The sequence below is a fragment of the Centrocercus urophasianus genome, unplaced genomic scaffold, assembly GCF_019232065.1.
Source record: "Centrocercus urophasianus isolate 14NV4802_14NV808 unplaced genomic scaffold, USGS_Curo_1.0 seq_10, whole genome shotgun sequence".
NCBI classification, from domain to species: Eukaryota; Metazoa; Chordata; class Aves; order Galliformes; family Phasianidae; genus Centrocercus; species Centrocercus urophasianus.
This window is the reverse complement of record NW_024884142.1, coordinates 99609927-99628615: the sequence shown is the minus strand read 5'-3', so window position 1 is coordinate 99628615 and position 18689 is coordinate 99609927. Positions and strand designations below refer to the sequence as shown.

The window sequence follows — 18689 nt, the reverse complement described above, 5'->3', positions numbered from 1 at the left end:
CATGGGTTCCCTGAGGCCCCAGTTCTTGAGGGCTGTGACAAGTGGCAGCTTATGCCAGGACCTTCCAGCCCTGCACAAAGCCTGACAGCGGTGACAAGGAACAGCATCAGATGAAAGAAAACATCGGGAGAGAAGTTATTTAGGAATGGATAAAGAAATGGAAATATAATAATAATAAAGAAAAAAATTAAGAAAGGATGCCAGAAAAAATAAATCTACCAGAGATCATCTGGTGGAGATGCCAGCTATTGACTATAAAGAAAACCATGATCGTTACAGAATAGAAGTCCCTTCATGTTAGGGTTGCCACTGGTTTCCATTAGGAAAAGCTCATTTTTAGTATTTCCTGTGTAGCTTGGAAAACTTAAAAGCTAGAAATTGCTGTATCAACTGGCAGGGCAGGGGAAGATATTCCTGCTAGGTCTTAAACAGAAAAAAGAAACAAAGGAAGTTACTTAGAGACAAATCTTTGTCAGTGTGATTTGAAGAACAAGTCTGTTAGCTTACTTGAAAGTAAAGAAGGAGAGAAAACATTCTGCCATGATAGCAAAAGAAAAGGTGAGATGGTAGGAAGCAGCCTTTAAGTGCAGCCTTCCATTCCCATACACGTGCAACCCAGCTGGAAGACAAGCATCACATCCCTCAGGAAAGCAGGAACAAGTCAGAACAAACAGTAGTTAATCTAGCCACCTACATGGAAGTGCTGATTCTTGGTCCACATTTGCAAATCCGATTTTCAGAAGTGAACTATTCTGAATAAGCATTTGAAGAGTGAAATCGACCCAAAATAGAAGTTCCCTATTTTGCCAGTAAAGTAAGCTGACATTAAACCTCTTAAAAACAGGCTCAATCAACTTTGAGACAACTGCAGGCACAGCAGTCTTCACTTTCCTTCAGCTCTCAAATTAGACTTGGTCAACCCTCACATCAACTAGAAGAGCAGTGTGCCTTGGATGAATGAGGGACAAAGCTCTATTTTACAGAATAGTCATCCAGCAGGGCAGAGAGTACTCAGCAGGACCTCTCTCAAACTTGGGGTCCATCTTAAGTAGGCCTCCAGGACAAGGCAGCCTTGTAGGAGGCACTGCAGGACTGGCACCAGTGCAAAAGGCCCAGGTTCAGCTCTCGCTGCCAGTTTTTGCTTTGCACATCCCCATCCTCCTCCTCCTCCTCTCCCCCACTTTGGTCTGCTCAAGCTGAAAAGCAAAAACCTAAGACCTTGAAGATGGAGCATGGGATACTCAGCAGGTATTCTGCTGTTGGGGGTGAGCAAAGAGAGCAGGAGCCTCAAACACCCCAGCTGAGAAATGAAAATCCAGCAGCTTTCATCCCCAGTGAGCCGTTGATGAAAAGCCTAGGAGGAAACAGCCAAGAAAAAAAAAAAAAAAAAAAAAAAGGAGAAAAAGAACAAAAAAAGAAAACAAATGAGAATTCTACTGTTCTTTAACTGAAGTGTAAGAGTTGAAGGAAAAAAAAACAAAAAACAAAAAAACATCAGCTGTGTGCACGTGTGTGTTTAGGGAGAGCGTGTTTGGGGTGAGCTTGCTGCAGCACAACGGAGCAGAAGTCCCACATACCAGAGATGCTGGGCTCAGAGGCAGGTGCCAAGAGGACAGGCTGCTCACAGACTTCTTTGGCACTTGCTACCAGGTGCTCGTGGGTCACCACCTCGCCCATTGATGTGTCCCTCGCTAAGTCAGCAGTCCTGCTCTGCACACTTCCTCCATCGGGTAACGTTGAGCAGAGTGCGGTGGAATTTTTCTGTTCTGTGAAATTCAGAAGACTGCTGTGCAAGCTGCTGCCTTGGATGAGCATCTTCTCCCCCGTGGGGATACGTGACTTGCCACCTTGCTCATCAGGCTTATTGGCATGCTGCACGTCACCACCAGCTTGCATGAGATGCCCATCTGTCTCATCATCCTGCAAGGCTGTCAGTGTGCTGGGGAGGGCAGCAGACTGAGGGGGTTCCTGCTGCACACTGCAGGCAGACATGCAGTGGCCCACGAAGAATGGCAGTGGGTGATGCAAGCTTCTGGACACAGCTGTTTCAGCATGAATTCCAGCCTGCCTTGCAGCCTGTGGCATCTGGAAGACACAGGTGCAAGATGGTTAAAGAATCAAACAGGTAGCACACTGCACATGAAGCTTCTTGAGGATTGTGTGCTAGTTTCTGAAGGGATTTTTCTATAATATTAGTTTCCTTCATTGAAAACATGTTCTTTTGTCCATTTGTTTTCAAGTAAATTGAGGTAGTGAACACTCTTTCTGCAGAATTCTGCATCCCAATTTGCCAGCTTCTAGAGATCAGAAAAGGTGGAGCCCAGTACATCTGGTACATGTTACCCCATCACAGCTGAAAATAAGCACAACTCATTGAAAGTATCTGCCAAAAAAGAATCCTGCATATGGCTAATACTACAATAAGATGATGAGCGTCATCTCCCACACTGCAGGAAGTGTCAGCTGCCAGAAAGTTGGCACTTCATTCTGTGCATCCTTCTGTTGGACCAGCTGCAGAGCTGCTGCTGCTGGAGTCCCAGATCCCACCTCTGACACTGCCCCTAGCCCTCTGTCATCCTGCAGAGCCCACTGGTCACTGAATGCAGCCACTAAGAGTCACCCTCCTTCGCCAACCCAAGCTTCACCACTCACTGCAGCCTAGTATTCGACTTTGCTTTCTACTTGTGTCATGCCCAGCAATTCTACCAGTAGTGGGACCAATCTGCACAGTGGAGCACCCTGCTTTGACCAGCACTGGCAAGAGATGTTCTTGGGCAAGAAGCATGGCAGAGATGACTCTTCTTGAGAAGGTGACAGGACAAGGAGAGTCTGAAATCTCCATCTGCCATCATTCGTCTATATATCCAGGTCTGCTCGCTGCATATTAACATAGCAAGGAAGACTGAGGAAAACAAACAAACAAAAAAACACAGCCAAACAACAATGTGATTCATTGTCTTTTGTTCTTTCCTCCAGCTGACCCACACCCAACAGGAAGAACTGAGCTCACCACAAGTAGGTGGAATTGTATTTTCCACAAGACAACTTTGGGAACCAAGCAGAGACATTTCAAACAACACTTTCACCCAGGAACTCAGCTGAACTCGCATAAAAATCATTCCAACACTATAAATGCTCCACTTCTACACTCCTGGGTCTTGGCACTTTTTTTTTTTTTTAACTCTTTGAAAGCTTACTCAACCAGAAAAAAAAAAAAGAACAAAAAAACCAGAAGGAATTGCTGCCACCTCCAGAAGGTCACTGCCAGTTTATGCAAAGCCAAAATTAGCTACCACAGTGCCATTGTTCATACTAAGCACAGGTTGCTGTTCAGCTCCAAATCATGGCAGGGCAATTTACAGTCACCTCCACACCCCCCTCCTCTCTCTCTTGCTGGCTGACCTCCTCCTACCACACAAAGTCAGCTGCCAAGCCCAGCTTAAGGGAAACAAAAGCATCTTGTCTAGTGTGCGTCCGTTTCATTAAAAAGCTCAAATTCCACCTAACAAGAAGCAAAACAAAAAGCCATGAAGTTATTTTAAGAAGTAAAGGTTTGCTACTGAGATCAAGTTCACAGCTTATTCTATCATCACTGCTCTTGGATTCCTCCTAATTACTTCTGGGGGCTTGGACTTGCTGCTTTGAAACACATCTAGCAGGTATTGTGTGGATTTAGCAGCTCCTGAGTTTAGTGTTCCAAAACAAATGCAATTCAATCAGGTACAAGTGCTTTACAGAGCTTTAGCAGAAGTACATCTCCAGCAGGCTTCTTCTTGTTTACAGGGAAAAACAACAACTCTTCACTGCCTTTACGTCCTTGGAGCAACAGATAAAGTTGGCCTAGGTACAGCTTTTACCACCAGAAGCAAAACGTGTAGATGACCCACCTAAAACAGCAAACAAAACTATCAGTTTCGTGTCACTCCAGCTGGGAGCTGAACAAAATCTCTCACAAAGCACACTTGCAGTACTCTTTCTGGCTGTGGAGTGGAGGGAACGTGCAGGCTCCCCACTTGTTCCTCCACTACCAATCTTTTTTATCATTATTAAAGTACTTCGAAGAGAGTAAGGATGATTAAAAAAATCCCTCCCATCAGTTTGTGTAAGAAGGTAGTGCCTCTGCCTGGCAGTGACCACCTTAGCAAGCAAGGAGATGCTGAGCTAGAAACCTGCCTTTTCCAGACACAGAGCACTGCTCTCAGCTGGTTGTGCCCTTGGCCTAGAGAAGGATGCTCAGCCACTCCGGTATTCTCAGGAGGTGTCCTACACCCAGCATCCAAAAGACACAGCATTCCTAAGAGGCACAAGACCAAGGATATCAAGAAATCATTTCCAATTTGAAATTGGACTTCACTGCACAAGGATATCAGAACCCCAAATTATACCAGTCTTTCAGCCAAGGATCCCTCCGATACAGCACCTCTCCTAGAACATGTAACATAGGGCTGCCATTACACAGGGCTTCAAAATACTGGTGCTTAAATCCTTTTCAAGGAGAACCAAGGTTTTCCAGATGATCTCTATTTAGGTATATGATTTCTGAGCTTAAGGATTCCCCCAGAATTTTGAAATCCAGAAGTATACCCAACAGCTCCGAAAAGAGCAAGCTATTCACACTGCTGCTTTAGGGCCAAGAGACCCTGACCTTCTCTAGAAAGTTGGCTCTGTAATTGTCCATCTTGGTCTCTAACACACTGCACAGAGACCCTGAGCATCATCACCTGCTCACAAGCTGAGCTACCTAGCTGAACTTACCTTCACACTTAAGAATGGAGATAAGAAGCAAGAAGTGGAGAGCGAAGGAAGTTCACCAACAAGATCACTGTAACTCAGTGTATGAATTTGGGTACACACCAAGTTCTCACACTGCCCACAATATTTTCAAAATCTAAGTTGTGCTGTGGCCTCTTGATGTTCTAGTACTGATGTGAAAACAACTTTCCTACAGGTTAGAAATTACATCTCCCATACCAACCACTTTTAATTGTAGAATTATTCAAAACTGAACTCACCTTTTCACACGTCTGAATTAAAAACCTAATTCACAAACGGCTGGAGGCCTGCCTATATAGGTCAAGGTTGCTCAGGCTCATTGCTTTGTATATTACAGTTTAAAGAATGCTCTAAATTCAAGGTTTTTAACTTTTTAATCTATGGGCAAAACTTCCTATAAACTCAGATTAACGACTGCTAATGCACTGAAAAAAGAAAACCAAAAACCTTCCTCCTACTATAAAAACAAAATAGTGTGGCCTCTGTTTCTTTTCTGATAAGAGTCTTAAATACCAAACATTTAACTGCATAATAACGTTTACTGGCAGCCAGGCAGCCTGCTTAGCAGATATATAAAGCAGGTAAAAGGAGAAAAAGTTAATTTCTTGGCTGAATGATTCCATCGGTAGCTATAGGGCAAACTAGAAAGTCTTTTAGTAAAGTAGCAGTTGATTCTTCTATCAATCTGCAGCACACATACTCTTCCAAGGAATGCATTAAATATGAAAATCATATCCCGTTATCATCTGTTTCCAGCTTTCAGCCCAGTAAGCTTTTCTTAATGAATGCTGTAGCCTAAGGGACAAGCATGCTGTTGGCTTTTCTGAATAATGGAGTGATGCTACCATTTTTGCTTATTACAATATCGACTAGCTGAGGGGGTTTCACACATAGTCACAAGTGACTACTCTTGCCAGCATGCTCCAAGTTATTACAAGATGTTTTTAGACATTTCATCTAAAAGAGCTTTACTGCTTTTAGTGAAGAAAACAGCTATGGTCTTGAACTGTATCATTTATATGGAGATAGGAGGAGGGATTAGAAGCCTGCATTACTGCAGATATATAGCAGAATATATTTAAGTATTCCTTGTCAGTCTTTTTGTCTGTTACTTAGATAGGCAATCTCTTTTTGCTTCTTCTGAGAAAAGGTCAGAACGCAAAATTATAAATACACCACGAGAATCAATAGCTGCATTTTTTAAATTACTGTTCATTAAGAACATTTCCTGCTTGGTCAATACCCCTCACACATTATTCAGCACACAAATTATAAAGACCGACACAAAGACAACGACGAACACTCAGAGTTCCTCTTCCTTTTTAATTCTAGCTCTTTGATTGAAATAATTGCACTTTTTACTCAGGTTCTCTACTTCACTCAGGCTCTAAACAATATTTCACACTACAGCTGACAGCACAGAATCCCCACGTAAAGGCTGCTTAGCAGCGCCTGCCTCTTAACACAGTCGCTCAGTGGAAAGAACATTAGGGGAATAACACACATTTTTATCCCCCCCCCTTCCACCACCTCCACTCCCACATTACCTGCTCACTGCAGCCTTCTTCCTTGTCACCTTGTGCCAAGCCACCCTCTCGAAACAACAGCCCACTTTTAATTTCTCTTCCACACCGTACCTAAACGTGAACAAATCATTACGTTACATGGAAGGCCAAAAGAACAAAGCACAGATGAGCAAATATTGCTTTGCAAACTGTGTACTGAGCATCCTTTTTCACTTGTTTTCACCCCCCTGAGCAAATGGCAAGGCTTGTGAATAAAAAAAATAACTGCTGGAGATTGTAGATCATTACTCATTCATCTAACAGTCTACAGGACAGCAATAACTTGTTGACTCATGTTACAAAACCAAATTCTGACTGAGTACATCCAATTACTCCTGCTCTATCAGACAACTGCATCAAATGAAATTCACAATTTGGGTTGTGTACAGCACCCTGCAACTCACGGAGCCGTTTTAAGGAAAAATACATGGCAGATGTTATGAAGAGCAACCCAGCATGAAAGGCAACTTGCTGTCGTGTTGCTAACAAACAACTGCATAAAACGTCCTCACCTCCACTACATTGTTTAATTGACCAAACGTAATGCATTCATAGTAGGACTACTGCTTAAAAGCCAGGCACATGCAGCACCTATAATTAATCCTGTTTGTTCGTAATTGTAAACACCAATAACAAGTTACACTGGTACTGAATGAAAGCACTTCAATACCTATTCTGCATCAGGTAATATGCATGAAGATAAATCTTCAGAACAATTAACTTAGCCAGCCTTGCACTTCATTCCAACTGTGCACTCAGCAAGCCTTACTTTCCAGGTAACGAGAGCTGCTCATAAAATCATAAACATAAACTTCTAAGGAACAGAAATCGATCACAAGAGAACTAACGATGCCCAAAAGAAACTCAAATGTAAGCCCTGGATTTTCCTGAAAGCTTACGTGATTTTACACAGATGCCTAAAAATTACTGAACAAACTGCAGGCATACAAATGGGAAAAAGTAAAAATAAAATAAAATAAAAAAATCACCAAATCTCTCACAACTAAGTTTTTTTTTTCCCCTCAGCCACAGCACGTAATAAATCGTATAAATAGTCATGGTAAAGCACTCCTAAGGAGTGCTATAAAAACAAACAAACAAAAAAAAAGGTAATTCCTATCAGTGCACTTCCACAATAGATTAAATGATGACATGCTTCATAACTCTTAAATAATCCACAACGAGAGGGCTTTTCATAACTGCAGCACAGAAGGTTTGTAATCAGTGCTTTGTTCAGCAGCTCAGAGGAGAATAAGCCTGAACTAGGAAAAATAAAATAGATGGTGCAGAAGCAGCAACATGGAAGCCCTGAATGAAAACATTGTGTGTAGATCAGCCCAGGGCACAACTGGGATTCACACCAACACAACCTATTGAAGAGTGAAAGGCAAACTAGTAGGCATTAGGGCTGTTCAAGAAGAAAAAAAAATTAAGAAAAGGGAAAAAGAAGATCTAGCATCAAGGTATTCCCAGCCTCACAAAAAAAGCAGCACAGAGGACTCACACCTGGGACAGTCTATAAACTGTACATCAGCAAGCTGAAGCTAGGAAATTGTTCCCCAAACCCAGCAGGCAAGGGAAGTTAGCAGACAACGGCTGGGAGGTACTGGGCAAGGCAGTTATGAATGCGGTATGCAGCCGTGGGGTTTGGGAGAGCAGAAATCAATCAGCACCATGGGAGAGAGCTACACCTTCCTTACTGCCAGCAGCAGGAAGGGCAGCTATCACAGCCCCAGGTCACCTCTTCTGTACACTGAAGTCAACAATGACACAAAAGTGACCTTCTGAACCAGAAACCCAAGTGCAAAGCCAATGGTGTTTTAAAGGAGCGTTAATCAACACAAGAAGTTCTCATGGCCCCTTCTCTAAACGCATTCCAGAAGAAGCATTAAAAATTATTACAACCATAAAAATCTTCCATACGAAGGGAGAAAATAGATTGGGGCTATTTACTTTAAGATGAACAGGGAGGGCAGGGTTAATACATTGCATTAGGACTAACATGGGCCAACTACTCAATCTACTTAATGCAAAAACAAGGTTTCCTGAAATCAGAGACAACTAACTTAAAGAAGAAATATTTTCTTAACCACAGTACAAAGTTTCTCTGTAGGATTTATCACATTATACTGGCATGACAAAGCTCATATTTAAAGAGGAGTCAACACTCCATTAACACCAATATCAATAAAGATTTGTCCAAAGAGCAGACTCGCATCTCAATCTGCACATTTATCTATTGAAATGAACTTTTCTAAGAACTGCATACGCAGGCTGCCTTCCCTTTGCTGCAACGCAACGAGTGAAAGCCAAACCAGACAGTAAGAAAGAAAAAAATAAAGCATGCTGCTGCTGCTGCATCCCTACTTCAGGTTAAGCTCTAATAGTACTTCCAAAAATATTAAGAGAAGTTCCAAAGAATATTTAAAGGGAGATGTGCCAGTGCAATCTGAACACAGGCTTTTTAGATAGCCCCTTTTAAAAGGATCATAGTCTACATTTTGCTATCTCAGGTGAAGCTGTATGGATCCCTGAAGGGGAACAGAAGGAAAATTGTACACTAGGATAAGGCTGTTCCAGTTTGAATTCAAAGTGCACTTCAGAGAAGCAATCACAGCTGAATTGTAGACAGCCACCCAATATTGTGTCAGCATCAAACGGGGGCTTAAAACACCTCACCTGTTTCCTCTCCTCCCTTATTCTAGCAAACTTAAAAAGAGAAAAAAAAAACCACCTGCAGCTGCATGAATACCCCTGCCAAATGCTTTTAAAGAATGCTACTTCTCTTAGCAAGAGGATAGAACACTTCTTTCCCAGTAAACGTTTTAACTTTCAGCTCTCCAAAATCTGACTCCATCTATCAATGGCATATCATCTTCCCTTTTTTAAACCTAAGATCACTTCCAATCCACATTACCTTGCAACATCCCATATTATTCCTGGGTAAAGTGACACAAAATATCAATACTTCAATTATACAAGGTGATGAAACGCTCCTTGAATTTTACTTCACCAACCCAGAAAAAAGTTCAGCATTTTTCAGCTCTGAAAGCAAATGAACCACATCTGTTTACATACAAAACTATTAAAAGACCTGAGTGATGCAACGGTTTGCTGGAAGAAGCTCTTTTTCTTAACACTGTTCAAGTATTGCCACTTAACTGTTCAGTAAATAGAACCAATAGCGACTTGTTGTAGATCTGCTTCAGCCCAAACAGTTCCAACAGGGTAATTTGTTTTAACAGGAGAGTCAGTGACACCTTTGTTGATGAAAACGGTGTGATGAGCAGCAGTAAAATTAGCTGTGGCTACTTAGGGCAATCACACCAGCAAGATTAGAAACATACCCTGAAATAACTTCAAGGAAGATGCATTAGGATTGTTTTAAGTAATAAAATTATATTTTACTAGGGGTTTTATAACAAAGTCTCTATGAAAACGTTGCAACTCGAGGTCTTTTTCTGACCTAACCTAGATAATGTTAATGATAACTCCCAAACATCGGCACTTAGAGCACTCTAAAATAGGGGATGAAGTTAGACCAACATCCTGATGTACAAAATAGACAAAATCAGTTCAGCAACCCCCGTAGTAACATATTAGTAAGTCTTCTAGAAAGTTACTCCCATCTTCTCAATCAGGTCTGAACTCGAAGCTTTCATCTGCGCCTCAAACTCGTTGAATTCATTTAAGAACGCCTGATTTCGTAGAAGAGCTTTTTTTTGTCGTTCATTTACTTCTTCCAAGTACTTTTTCAGCTTCACATATTTTAGTTTCATTCTAAGGGGGGAAAAAGAAAGTGTACTTAAACAGCAGGAAATTAAAACCAACACATCCATCACAGTTTTCTTCAGACACATACGTAAATTCTGGCACAGGAACTGCCTGAGCGCCAAAGCTATACAACAAACTGTATAACCTACAGTTTAAACACAACTTTTGCTTCAAAAGGATAAATATATATACTTAAAACTTAAATAAGTCTGCTTGGAATTAATGCAACATGTCTGAAATGAAAGTGGCATTTAGAAGAATGCATACGGCGAGTCAAACAGTGAATGAAGGCTGCCAACCTAAATCCGTGCTGCTCCAGGTGGTGCGCCTCACTCCAAGCCTTCCTTCTTTCTCTGTGCTGATACCACCTGCTCTGCACCCACACAGCAAATTGGGCCAGGAGCAATCCAGGTGGAAATCCACCTCGACCATTTCTCACCCACCCAAACAAACAGATTCACTTTCAAAATCCATTGGATTCAAATAAGTAACTCCGAAAATAAAGCGCCGTATGTAGCCCCACTTGCTCAGGCTTTTTTCTTGTATTTACATTCTGACATTAATCTAAAGGCCCTCTGTCAGAAGAGCATTCCCTGAGGGATTCTGCCATAATTGCACCTACCCACCGTTCACTTGAGCCACAACTGAAAAGGCACTTCTGTGAACTTTACAAAACACACTCGAGGAAAAAACAAAAAACCCAAAGCACTACAAACAAGAATGCCTGAAATTCTGCTCCTCTCTAGAATTCCAGATGCCTTTCCCAGCATCTTAGGAGACTTCCATCCACGCAGACACCACAGTCACTGTTTCAAAGACACAACATGCCCCTTTCATAATATTTTCTTTTAAAAATAGATCTACGTTGCAATACTTCTCAAGCTCATAACCCCCTCAGAGCTACTCAGGAGAGCTAGGATCTTTTGATGCCCATATGCTCACTGGAGAGCTATCAGTTCCAGAAACTGCTAACCTTCTGTCTAAGCTGCGTGAGACAGGAATTTCGTGGCTTACGTGTGAAAAAAAGGAGAGGAAGAAGGGAGAAGCTTTGAGATAAATGCAATTATTAAGAGAAGCAAACACAATATATTAATTTGAATGGGTAATGTGGGACATGTTTGCAGCTTTAATGGTTTAGTCTTTCTCAAAAGGGCTGTCACCAGCAATGCTTATAACCTGGCACATGTTACATACAACTGTGTCCAGATAAGGCATCTGAATTTCTGAACATCCAGTCCAGATGCACAGCCAGCATACCACATGGCTATTTAAGCTTTTCTTAATTCCAGACTGCATGTGTAACTTGCATTAAATAGATAATGTAGAAACAATCCAGGGAGCAAAATTAGAACCCAGAATATCCTTTAGCACTTCCTAAAACTTCCAGGCATCCTGTGACATGTTAACGGCAGCACAGAGCACTAGGAAGGAAACACCTTCTATATTTCACACTACAATGACTCCACAAACACTGCACAAAACTAACATGCATGCCAGATGTTAAGATAGTAACATTCAGTATTAGCAGAATAAGGTAGCTATGTTAACATAAGTGACTTCACCAGTAACTGAAGTCTTAGTAACTAAAATAAAACAACCAATGAAAAGTTTTGAAATCAGGCTTACAGGTATGCATCAGAACTTTTGTATTCTAGCAGTTTCCTTTCCAATTCTAGTCTTCTGGTTTCACTAGAAGAAAACATACGATATATGATAAGACACGATTATTTTATAACTTAAACACCCAAAACACATGGGGACATAAGGCCCATGGGGAGGACTGGGCTGCTTAGGAAAAAAAACCTCTGTTTTCAGAAGGAGAAAAGAATAACAGTGATAATAACCACAATCCATTCCTGAAAGCAAGAAACCATCCCATGAGCAAAAATTACCAATTGATAAGTCAATGGCTCCCAGTAAATTTGAATTATAAACCCTGCAACAATCAAAGCAAGTTCTTTAAGTCTGTTTTTGTGTTAAAAAATGATCACAGATTTGTTCTGGGTAGGAAGGCTGTACATGTGAGAGTAACATGGTCAGGGCTGTATGCACCCACGTGGCTAGGCATGCTTTTCCATGTATCTGTGCTGCCTACAAACGAGTTCATGTCACAGCCACACACATCCACCTCCTCCCAGCTGCCCCGCACAGAGGAAAGCCTTCCTCCTCTGCAGCCTGTGAGATCAAGGCATTCATTTTACCCATCTGATCCTGCCACTGTCTGAAGCAAGATTACGTTTTCATGTCATGTATGCAATTTAAAAGCCACGCTTCATCTAGGATCTCATCCTTTCAATTTCCTTTTACATGATGGACAGCTAAGCAAAAGCAGATTTCAAGATCTTGTTTTTACACTTCTAGAAGTAATTTTCATGACTCGATGAAGAACACTGCGATATCCTGATGGATGTAAAAGTCAGCAGATGCCATTGGCATCTCTCCTATTTCTCATTCTCCAGTACCACAGGCAGCACGTTGCTAGTTCATGAAGGATTGCTTCCTTTCTCCCAGCATGCTTTGCCAGCATCCCGCTCACAGGTCTGTCCTGAATCTCAGAATGGCCTGGCTCAGAAGGGACCTCAAGGATCACCAAGCTCCAATCCCCCTGCCACAGGCAAGGCCACCAACCTCCATATCTCATACTAGACCAGGCTGCCTGGGGCCCCATCCAACCTGGCCTTGAACACCTCCAGGGATGTAACTAGTCTAGAAGAGCCCAGCTTCCCACGAATTTATATTCATCATCTTCATGAACTCCAAGCCTTCTGTATCCTGCAGCTCTGACTGAATCTGGCCAATAATTTCAAATTATTAGGAGATACTCTGGGTGCATACACACCTCATTTCACTGGGAAATTAGAACAAGAAGAAAAGCTTTTTCACAGAGTACACGCAAAATTAACAAAAACAGGCAAAGGATTAAAAAAGTCATTAATTAGTTAGCTCAGTTGCTGGCATTGCGTCACATATTTTCTCATGAGCGAGCAATACAGACAGAAGCAAGCAGACAGGCAGCACCTGAGTACATAATGCAGAGCTTGTCTAGCAGGAAGATAAAGAAATATAAGAACTGTCACACGAGAGCCTCTCACCATTTGAGTACCAGCGTTATAAACGCCTGGAACGGCCAACCGGGAGAAGAGGCCGAGCCCACAGCCTGCCTCCAGGAACTCGCAGAGCGCAGCGAGCTCCTCTCCTCCACACCAAACAATCCCAGCTCGTTCTCCCCGACACCCAAACCCAGCGCTCCGAGCCCCACGGCCCCTCACCTCTCTCGGAGGCACCGCAGGAGGCCGCCCAGCCGCTGGCTGCGTGGCGGGGAGCTCTCGGGGCACGGCCCGCCCGCCGCCCGGCCGGCTCCGCTCATGCCGCGCTGTTTACGGCCGTGACCAACGCAACGGCTCCCGCCCTGCCCCGCGCCGCCCGCCCGCCCCGCCCCGGAAGGCCGCGCCGCGCTGTGCGGATGGGGGGGAGCGGGGTTGTGTTGTGTGGAGAGCGGGGAGCGTAGAAGCGGAGCGCGTGGAGCTGCCCCGCCAGAGGCGCCCAGCGCAGCCCAACCCTCCTGTGCGAGCGCGCCCTGAAAGCAAATACGTGTCATTCACTGCACAGCGCCGTTCCGCACTTCCACAAGAGACAACAGACAAAACGTAGGGCTGGCTTTGCCTCAGTTCCCAAAGCGGCACAGTTTACCCCGGGATGTGTTTTACCCCCTACCTCAGCCGCCGCTTCTCAGTGTGGGGTTTCAGCGCTCCAAGTGGAGCGGCCCCTTGGCTGCTTGGAAATAATAAGGTTTTTATAGCAGCTTCGTAGTTAAATCGTTTTCTTTCTTTTTTTTTTTTTTTTAAAGTCCCCGGTAAGAGCTCGTATTGCTAATATCTACGTCAAAGTAAATAATCTCCCCTCTGACACCGAGGTGAGGCACTAAAAACTTGCTGCTTACAAATGTCAGCCATGAAACGCCCTGTCAGCCTGACACATACTTTGAATGCATCGCTGATTGTCAGTGCAGAAAACTGTCAAATGCTACATGGCATTTGAACAAGAAAACACTTTCATATACTACAATTTTGTTATTTTTCAAAACAGGCAAAGAATTTGGCTTTGTCAAACCCGTACCGGTGACATACCAGGCTCGGTTCTGGAAGACTAAACAACTTTTGAAAATATTTGCGCTTGCTAAAATAATATCAAAACTTTCAAACCCTTCTATTGCAATCAGAAGCTGTGAGCGTATATTATATTTACATACTGGAAAATGTTATTCCCCAACCGAGACTTCCAGGTCTCAGCTGGATGGAATCAGCCGTCCGGCCCGGGAGGAGGGACCTGTAGGACCGCACGGTTTGTCTCAGACCGTGCCAGCCCTGCTGATGTTCTATTTGTGACCCAACGCCAAGCAAACGTGAGGCCCAGGGGGTCCTGAGGAGCTGTCGCCTGGCCACTCCAATATATTTCCCATTTTATGCCCCTTGACCATTTATTCCATGGGTGCAGAGTTGTGCTCGCGTCCTCTGAGGCTTTGTAAGTCAGTTCTGTGATGAGATCCTCCGTGCTGACACTGATGGGCTCGTAATTGACTGAAGAATAATCTTATTACTCCCGTCCCTGATAACTCACGTCAGTACCCCGTCCCTGAAAGCCTACAAAGAGAAGTGTTTTGTTTGTGCTCTCCCTTTAGTACTTAACACTTCTTTTAGATTGTTTTAATTTAATTTTAATGTAATCTGATAAGAGCTGTAAAACTGTCAAAGAAATCTGTCTCGTTCTGTCTTATTAAATGCACTTTGAATGAAATGACGGGTTTTTTTCCCCAATAGCTGCCAAATGAAGGTATCTCTCAATTCAAACGAAGGGATTGATGTGCACTAATCTTACAGCTTTATCCATCATTTCTAATTTAGGAAGGAAGCCATGTGTGCTTTTAGCATCCCGCTCTCCCCTGGAGATTTAGCAGCACCCTGAAAGGTGCAGGCTGTACCTCACTGCAGCAATCATCTGGCTGTGGGATCTCAGTTCTTCACCACCATCCTGTCAGTTCAGTCAAAGCACAGCAGCCCAGAGGTTTTGTTTGATTTCACTGCAAGGGGATTTGCAGAAAGCCAGAGACGTTCTGAAAAGGGATTTTTCCTCTGTGCTCTGCCTTGGTTTCTGAAGCAACTGTACATTTGACTGAGGCTTGCCCACAAGCCAGAACAGAATTGAATATATTTTCTTTTTCTTTTTTTTTTTTTTTTTTTTTTTTCAATTAGATTTATAATGCAGGCCCTGGTAGCTATGTAAAAGGCATACAAAAAATTTGCATAATGCCCATATACGTCTTTTTGTTAATGAATCAAGTCCCAAATGAAGAGCACTAATAATACATTAGTAATCAAAGAGCAAATAACACCAGCAAACATATCTCGGCAGAGCAGTTGTGTGGATCCATTTCTGACTGCCAGTGTCAACGCGTGGAAGCAGTAATTAACATGTTGAATTTAATGTTTAAATTTTAATAAATTTAAATGTAATAAAACGCTTTTATTGAACGTTGCAGTTCCTTGAAACCTATTATTCCCCACGTCTGATGCATAAATAGAAAAGACATTGTCTTACTGAAGAGCACAGTGTTTGCTGCCAGCAGGACAGGTGAAATGAGTTCCTCCAGCAAGAACTTGTTAACACGGGAGCCACTGATAACACCTGATTCAATACCAAACTTAAGAACAAGAATACAGTGTTTAAAGCCATACAGTGTTTATTAAGAATGTAAGGGCCTTATCCAGAGCCTGTTGAAATCATTGAAAGTCTCTAGTAATGTTGTCGTCAGTGGACCAGAAGGGATCCTGTATGCCCAGCCTTTCTCTGGCTGCTCCAAGGCCATGAGTCTGAGAGGGTATCGGGGCGATCTGGGGTCTCAGTGATTCACAGTCGCTGCTGTTTGAGATGTAGACGTGAGGAATTAACCAGCAGCTTCTAGTCTCCATTGAAGTGGCTGCTTTTGTCTGAAGAGGGACGAGTAGATTGGCAGTGCTGAGCTCTCCCGTCCCTGGAGAAATAAGAACTGAATTTAGGTTTTCTGAGATGTGAGACGCAAGGCTGAATTTGAGCCGGACCACTCAGAGCAAGCCATCAGAGGGCTCGAGTCCTGTCTGACCTTACATCATCTGCCTGCTTTACACCACGGAGCGCCCTGTGCAAACACTACTTTGACTTCTGTTGCTCCCACTGAAACGATGCTGATGTCCTTCTGTGCAGATCTTATGCCTCAGTAGGACGGGAGGCTGCACCTGAGAGTGTTCCTATCAATGGGAGCACCCTGCCTCTCTTTCAGAGCCTGCTCCTTGGTGCCAAGGCGAGTTGGTTCTGTATTGTTGCCCAGATCCTCTCTCTGGAAAACAGCAGTGCTGTGAGCACATTCCCCTCCTGCCTGCCGCCTGTCCCACTTCTACTCCAGAAATCACAAAAAATTTGAAAGGAGGATATAAAACAAGCGAGAAATTCTTTCAACTGAACATGATAACATTTCCCTTTTAGCGCCGTGTTTGAGAGAGATCTGTTCTGAAGAGTTGCTTTCCATGTTGGCAGGGATGAGGCATTTAGGTAAGGTGAAAAGACTGAAGATCCAAAACTCCCGGCTCAAAGGGAGAATGCCTGGCCCATTGTCTGGTGTGATTAATGAAGCCTTTTGCATAGCGAGATAATGTGATGTGTGCTGAGTGCGGAATGCTACTGCACAGCAGAAATATCAGCAGTATGAATAATATTTGGCGCGATAACGACATCAATAAGCTAATCTATGTATTACTGGATTCGGCTCCAAAATGCCTCAAATGATATTTGTTTATTTCATAATTGCCAGCCACTTTGATGCACTTGTCGTCAGGTTCAACAAGTGCTCCAGGCTACAAGGGCCTGAAACAAAGGGAGGCACTTGGATGAGGTCTGCAGTTTGGGATGATGGAGGAGAAGTTCTGTGGCTGCTCCTCACCTCTGCCCCAGGCTGCGAGGTGCTGCTCTCTGCATGGGTTTACAAACACAGCCTCTCTCTCAAGGTCTGCCATAAACCAAAATGCTTAAACCCTCTTAAAAGACGTTTCTATTTCAGCATGAGCATTTGGGAGTCATCGGCGACTTTAAGACAAAAATTGAGCACGTCAGCAAACAGCACGCACAGAAAATAAGTACGTTCCCTCGTGCTGGAGTGATGTTCAGATCAGAACTGCATTCTGGTGATGGTGTGGTCACTGTCTCTCCCCCTTCTGTTTTTCCCTCTGCATGAGGTGTGGAACTGCGTGTGGACCCTGTGAATTGCTAGAGCAGCAGAGCTGCTCTGAACATCACCTAGGGTGACAGCTCTACGCCGTCTCCCTAATTTCTCTCTTTGAAATCTAGTTTTGAGAAGACACAGTATTTTTCACTCTCATGCTGGTTTTCTGCTATTTATTACTTTTCCCCTCCGTCCCGTATGGGGATGAATGAAATGATCCTTACATAGAAAGCATTCATTCATTCGAAAAGCAGAACAAGTGTAGGACTGTTAAATTAATTAAACTGTGTCTGCTCAGAGCTCAGCATCACCGGGCCCTGCCCTCTGCACTCCATTTTCTCGCGTGCAACAGTAAAAAATCACATCAACTCTCAGCAGGTACCCAAAGCAGAGGCCCTCAAAAAAAACCTTGAGAACAGACTGAAAATATTCCAACGGTGTGTTCTGGGCTGAAAGTAATTTCAGAGCTCTCTCCAAGTAGTAGAAGGGGTAACCAGGTAGGATGTGTGAATAGTAAGGGTCTGCCTCGCTGGGCTGACTTACAAGCTTGAAGTCCAACGTGCTTTGCCTGGGGGTAGATGTGCACAGCGCTGATGGGGACACTCATGTCCAACAGCAGCAAACTTTGCAAGGAGCAAGCCTTTGTTCTCCCTCCATACGTAAAACCCTGCTCCCTTTTTTGGCTTTTTTTTTTTTTTTTTTTTTTTTTGCAGAAAAATGAACCCAGAACTCACGTGTGACAGTCACCATCCGGCTAAACCCGAGCCCCTTTTCTCACATCCTAAGGATTACATCCCTGCTTGTTATTTCCAAAACTGACTTAAAAGGGAAAGCGAGCGTTTCACGAACCTACACATTTTCCTACAGGGATTGTGGATTAATTAATTTTTTTTTTCAATAAAAAGAAGCGTGGAATCAAACAAACAAATAAACAAACAAACAAAAAGTTCGAGGCAACTTCGTAACCTCTTCAGGGCAACACCCCGACGGTTTAATCGCAATTGTGCGACCATTCATAGGAGAGATAGGGAGCTGGAAACCTCGTAGTGCCCCGGGCAATCTCTCCGGGACCCCCATCGGCACCCCCAGGGCTGCTTTCTGCAGCAGAGGACGAGCGGAATGGGTGCTGAGCCCAGCAAAGCATATGGATTTTTTTTTTTTAAGCATATGCTAAAAGAAAAAGAAGAAGAAAAAAAAAAAAAAAAAGAAAAGAAGAGAGAGAGAGAAGGAAAAGGAAAAGAAGTAAATAAAGAAAAGAAAAGCAACCAAACAACTCTAAAAAACTCTCAGTCCTGAAAAAGAAAAGAAAAAGAAAAAGGAAAAGGAAA

At 43.3% G+C, this 18689-nt stretch overlaps 1 protein-coding gene across 1 annotated transcript in view; it reads right to left on the bottom strand.

Annotated features, from left to right (window-relative positions):
- KIZ (kizuna centrosomal protein) overlaps positions 1 to 13479 on the bottom strand; it is a 39501-nt gene extending 26022 nt beyond the window's left edge. Inside the window, exons 1-5 of the mRNA XM_042815348.1 lie at positions 13382 to 13479; positions 11739 to 11801; positions 9962 to 10118; positions 6321 to 6410; positions 1578 to 2085 (exon numbers count right to left, since the gene is read on the bottom strand). Of these exons, the coding sequence (XP_042671282.1) occupies positions 1578 to 2085; positions 6321 to 6410; positions 9962 to 10118; positions 11739 to 11801; positions 13382 to 13479 (916 nt within the window). The remainder of the gene's footprint in view (positions 1 to 1577; positions 2086 to 6320; positions 6411 to 9961; positions 10119 to 11738; positions 11802 to 13381) is intronic.
- Positions 13480 to 18689: the final 5210 nt, after the last annotated feature.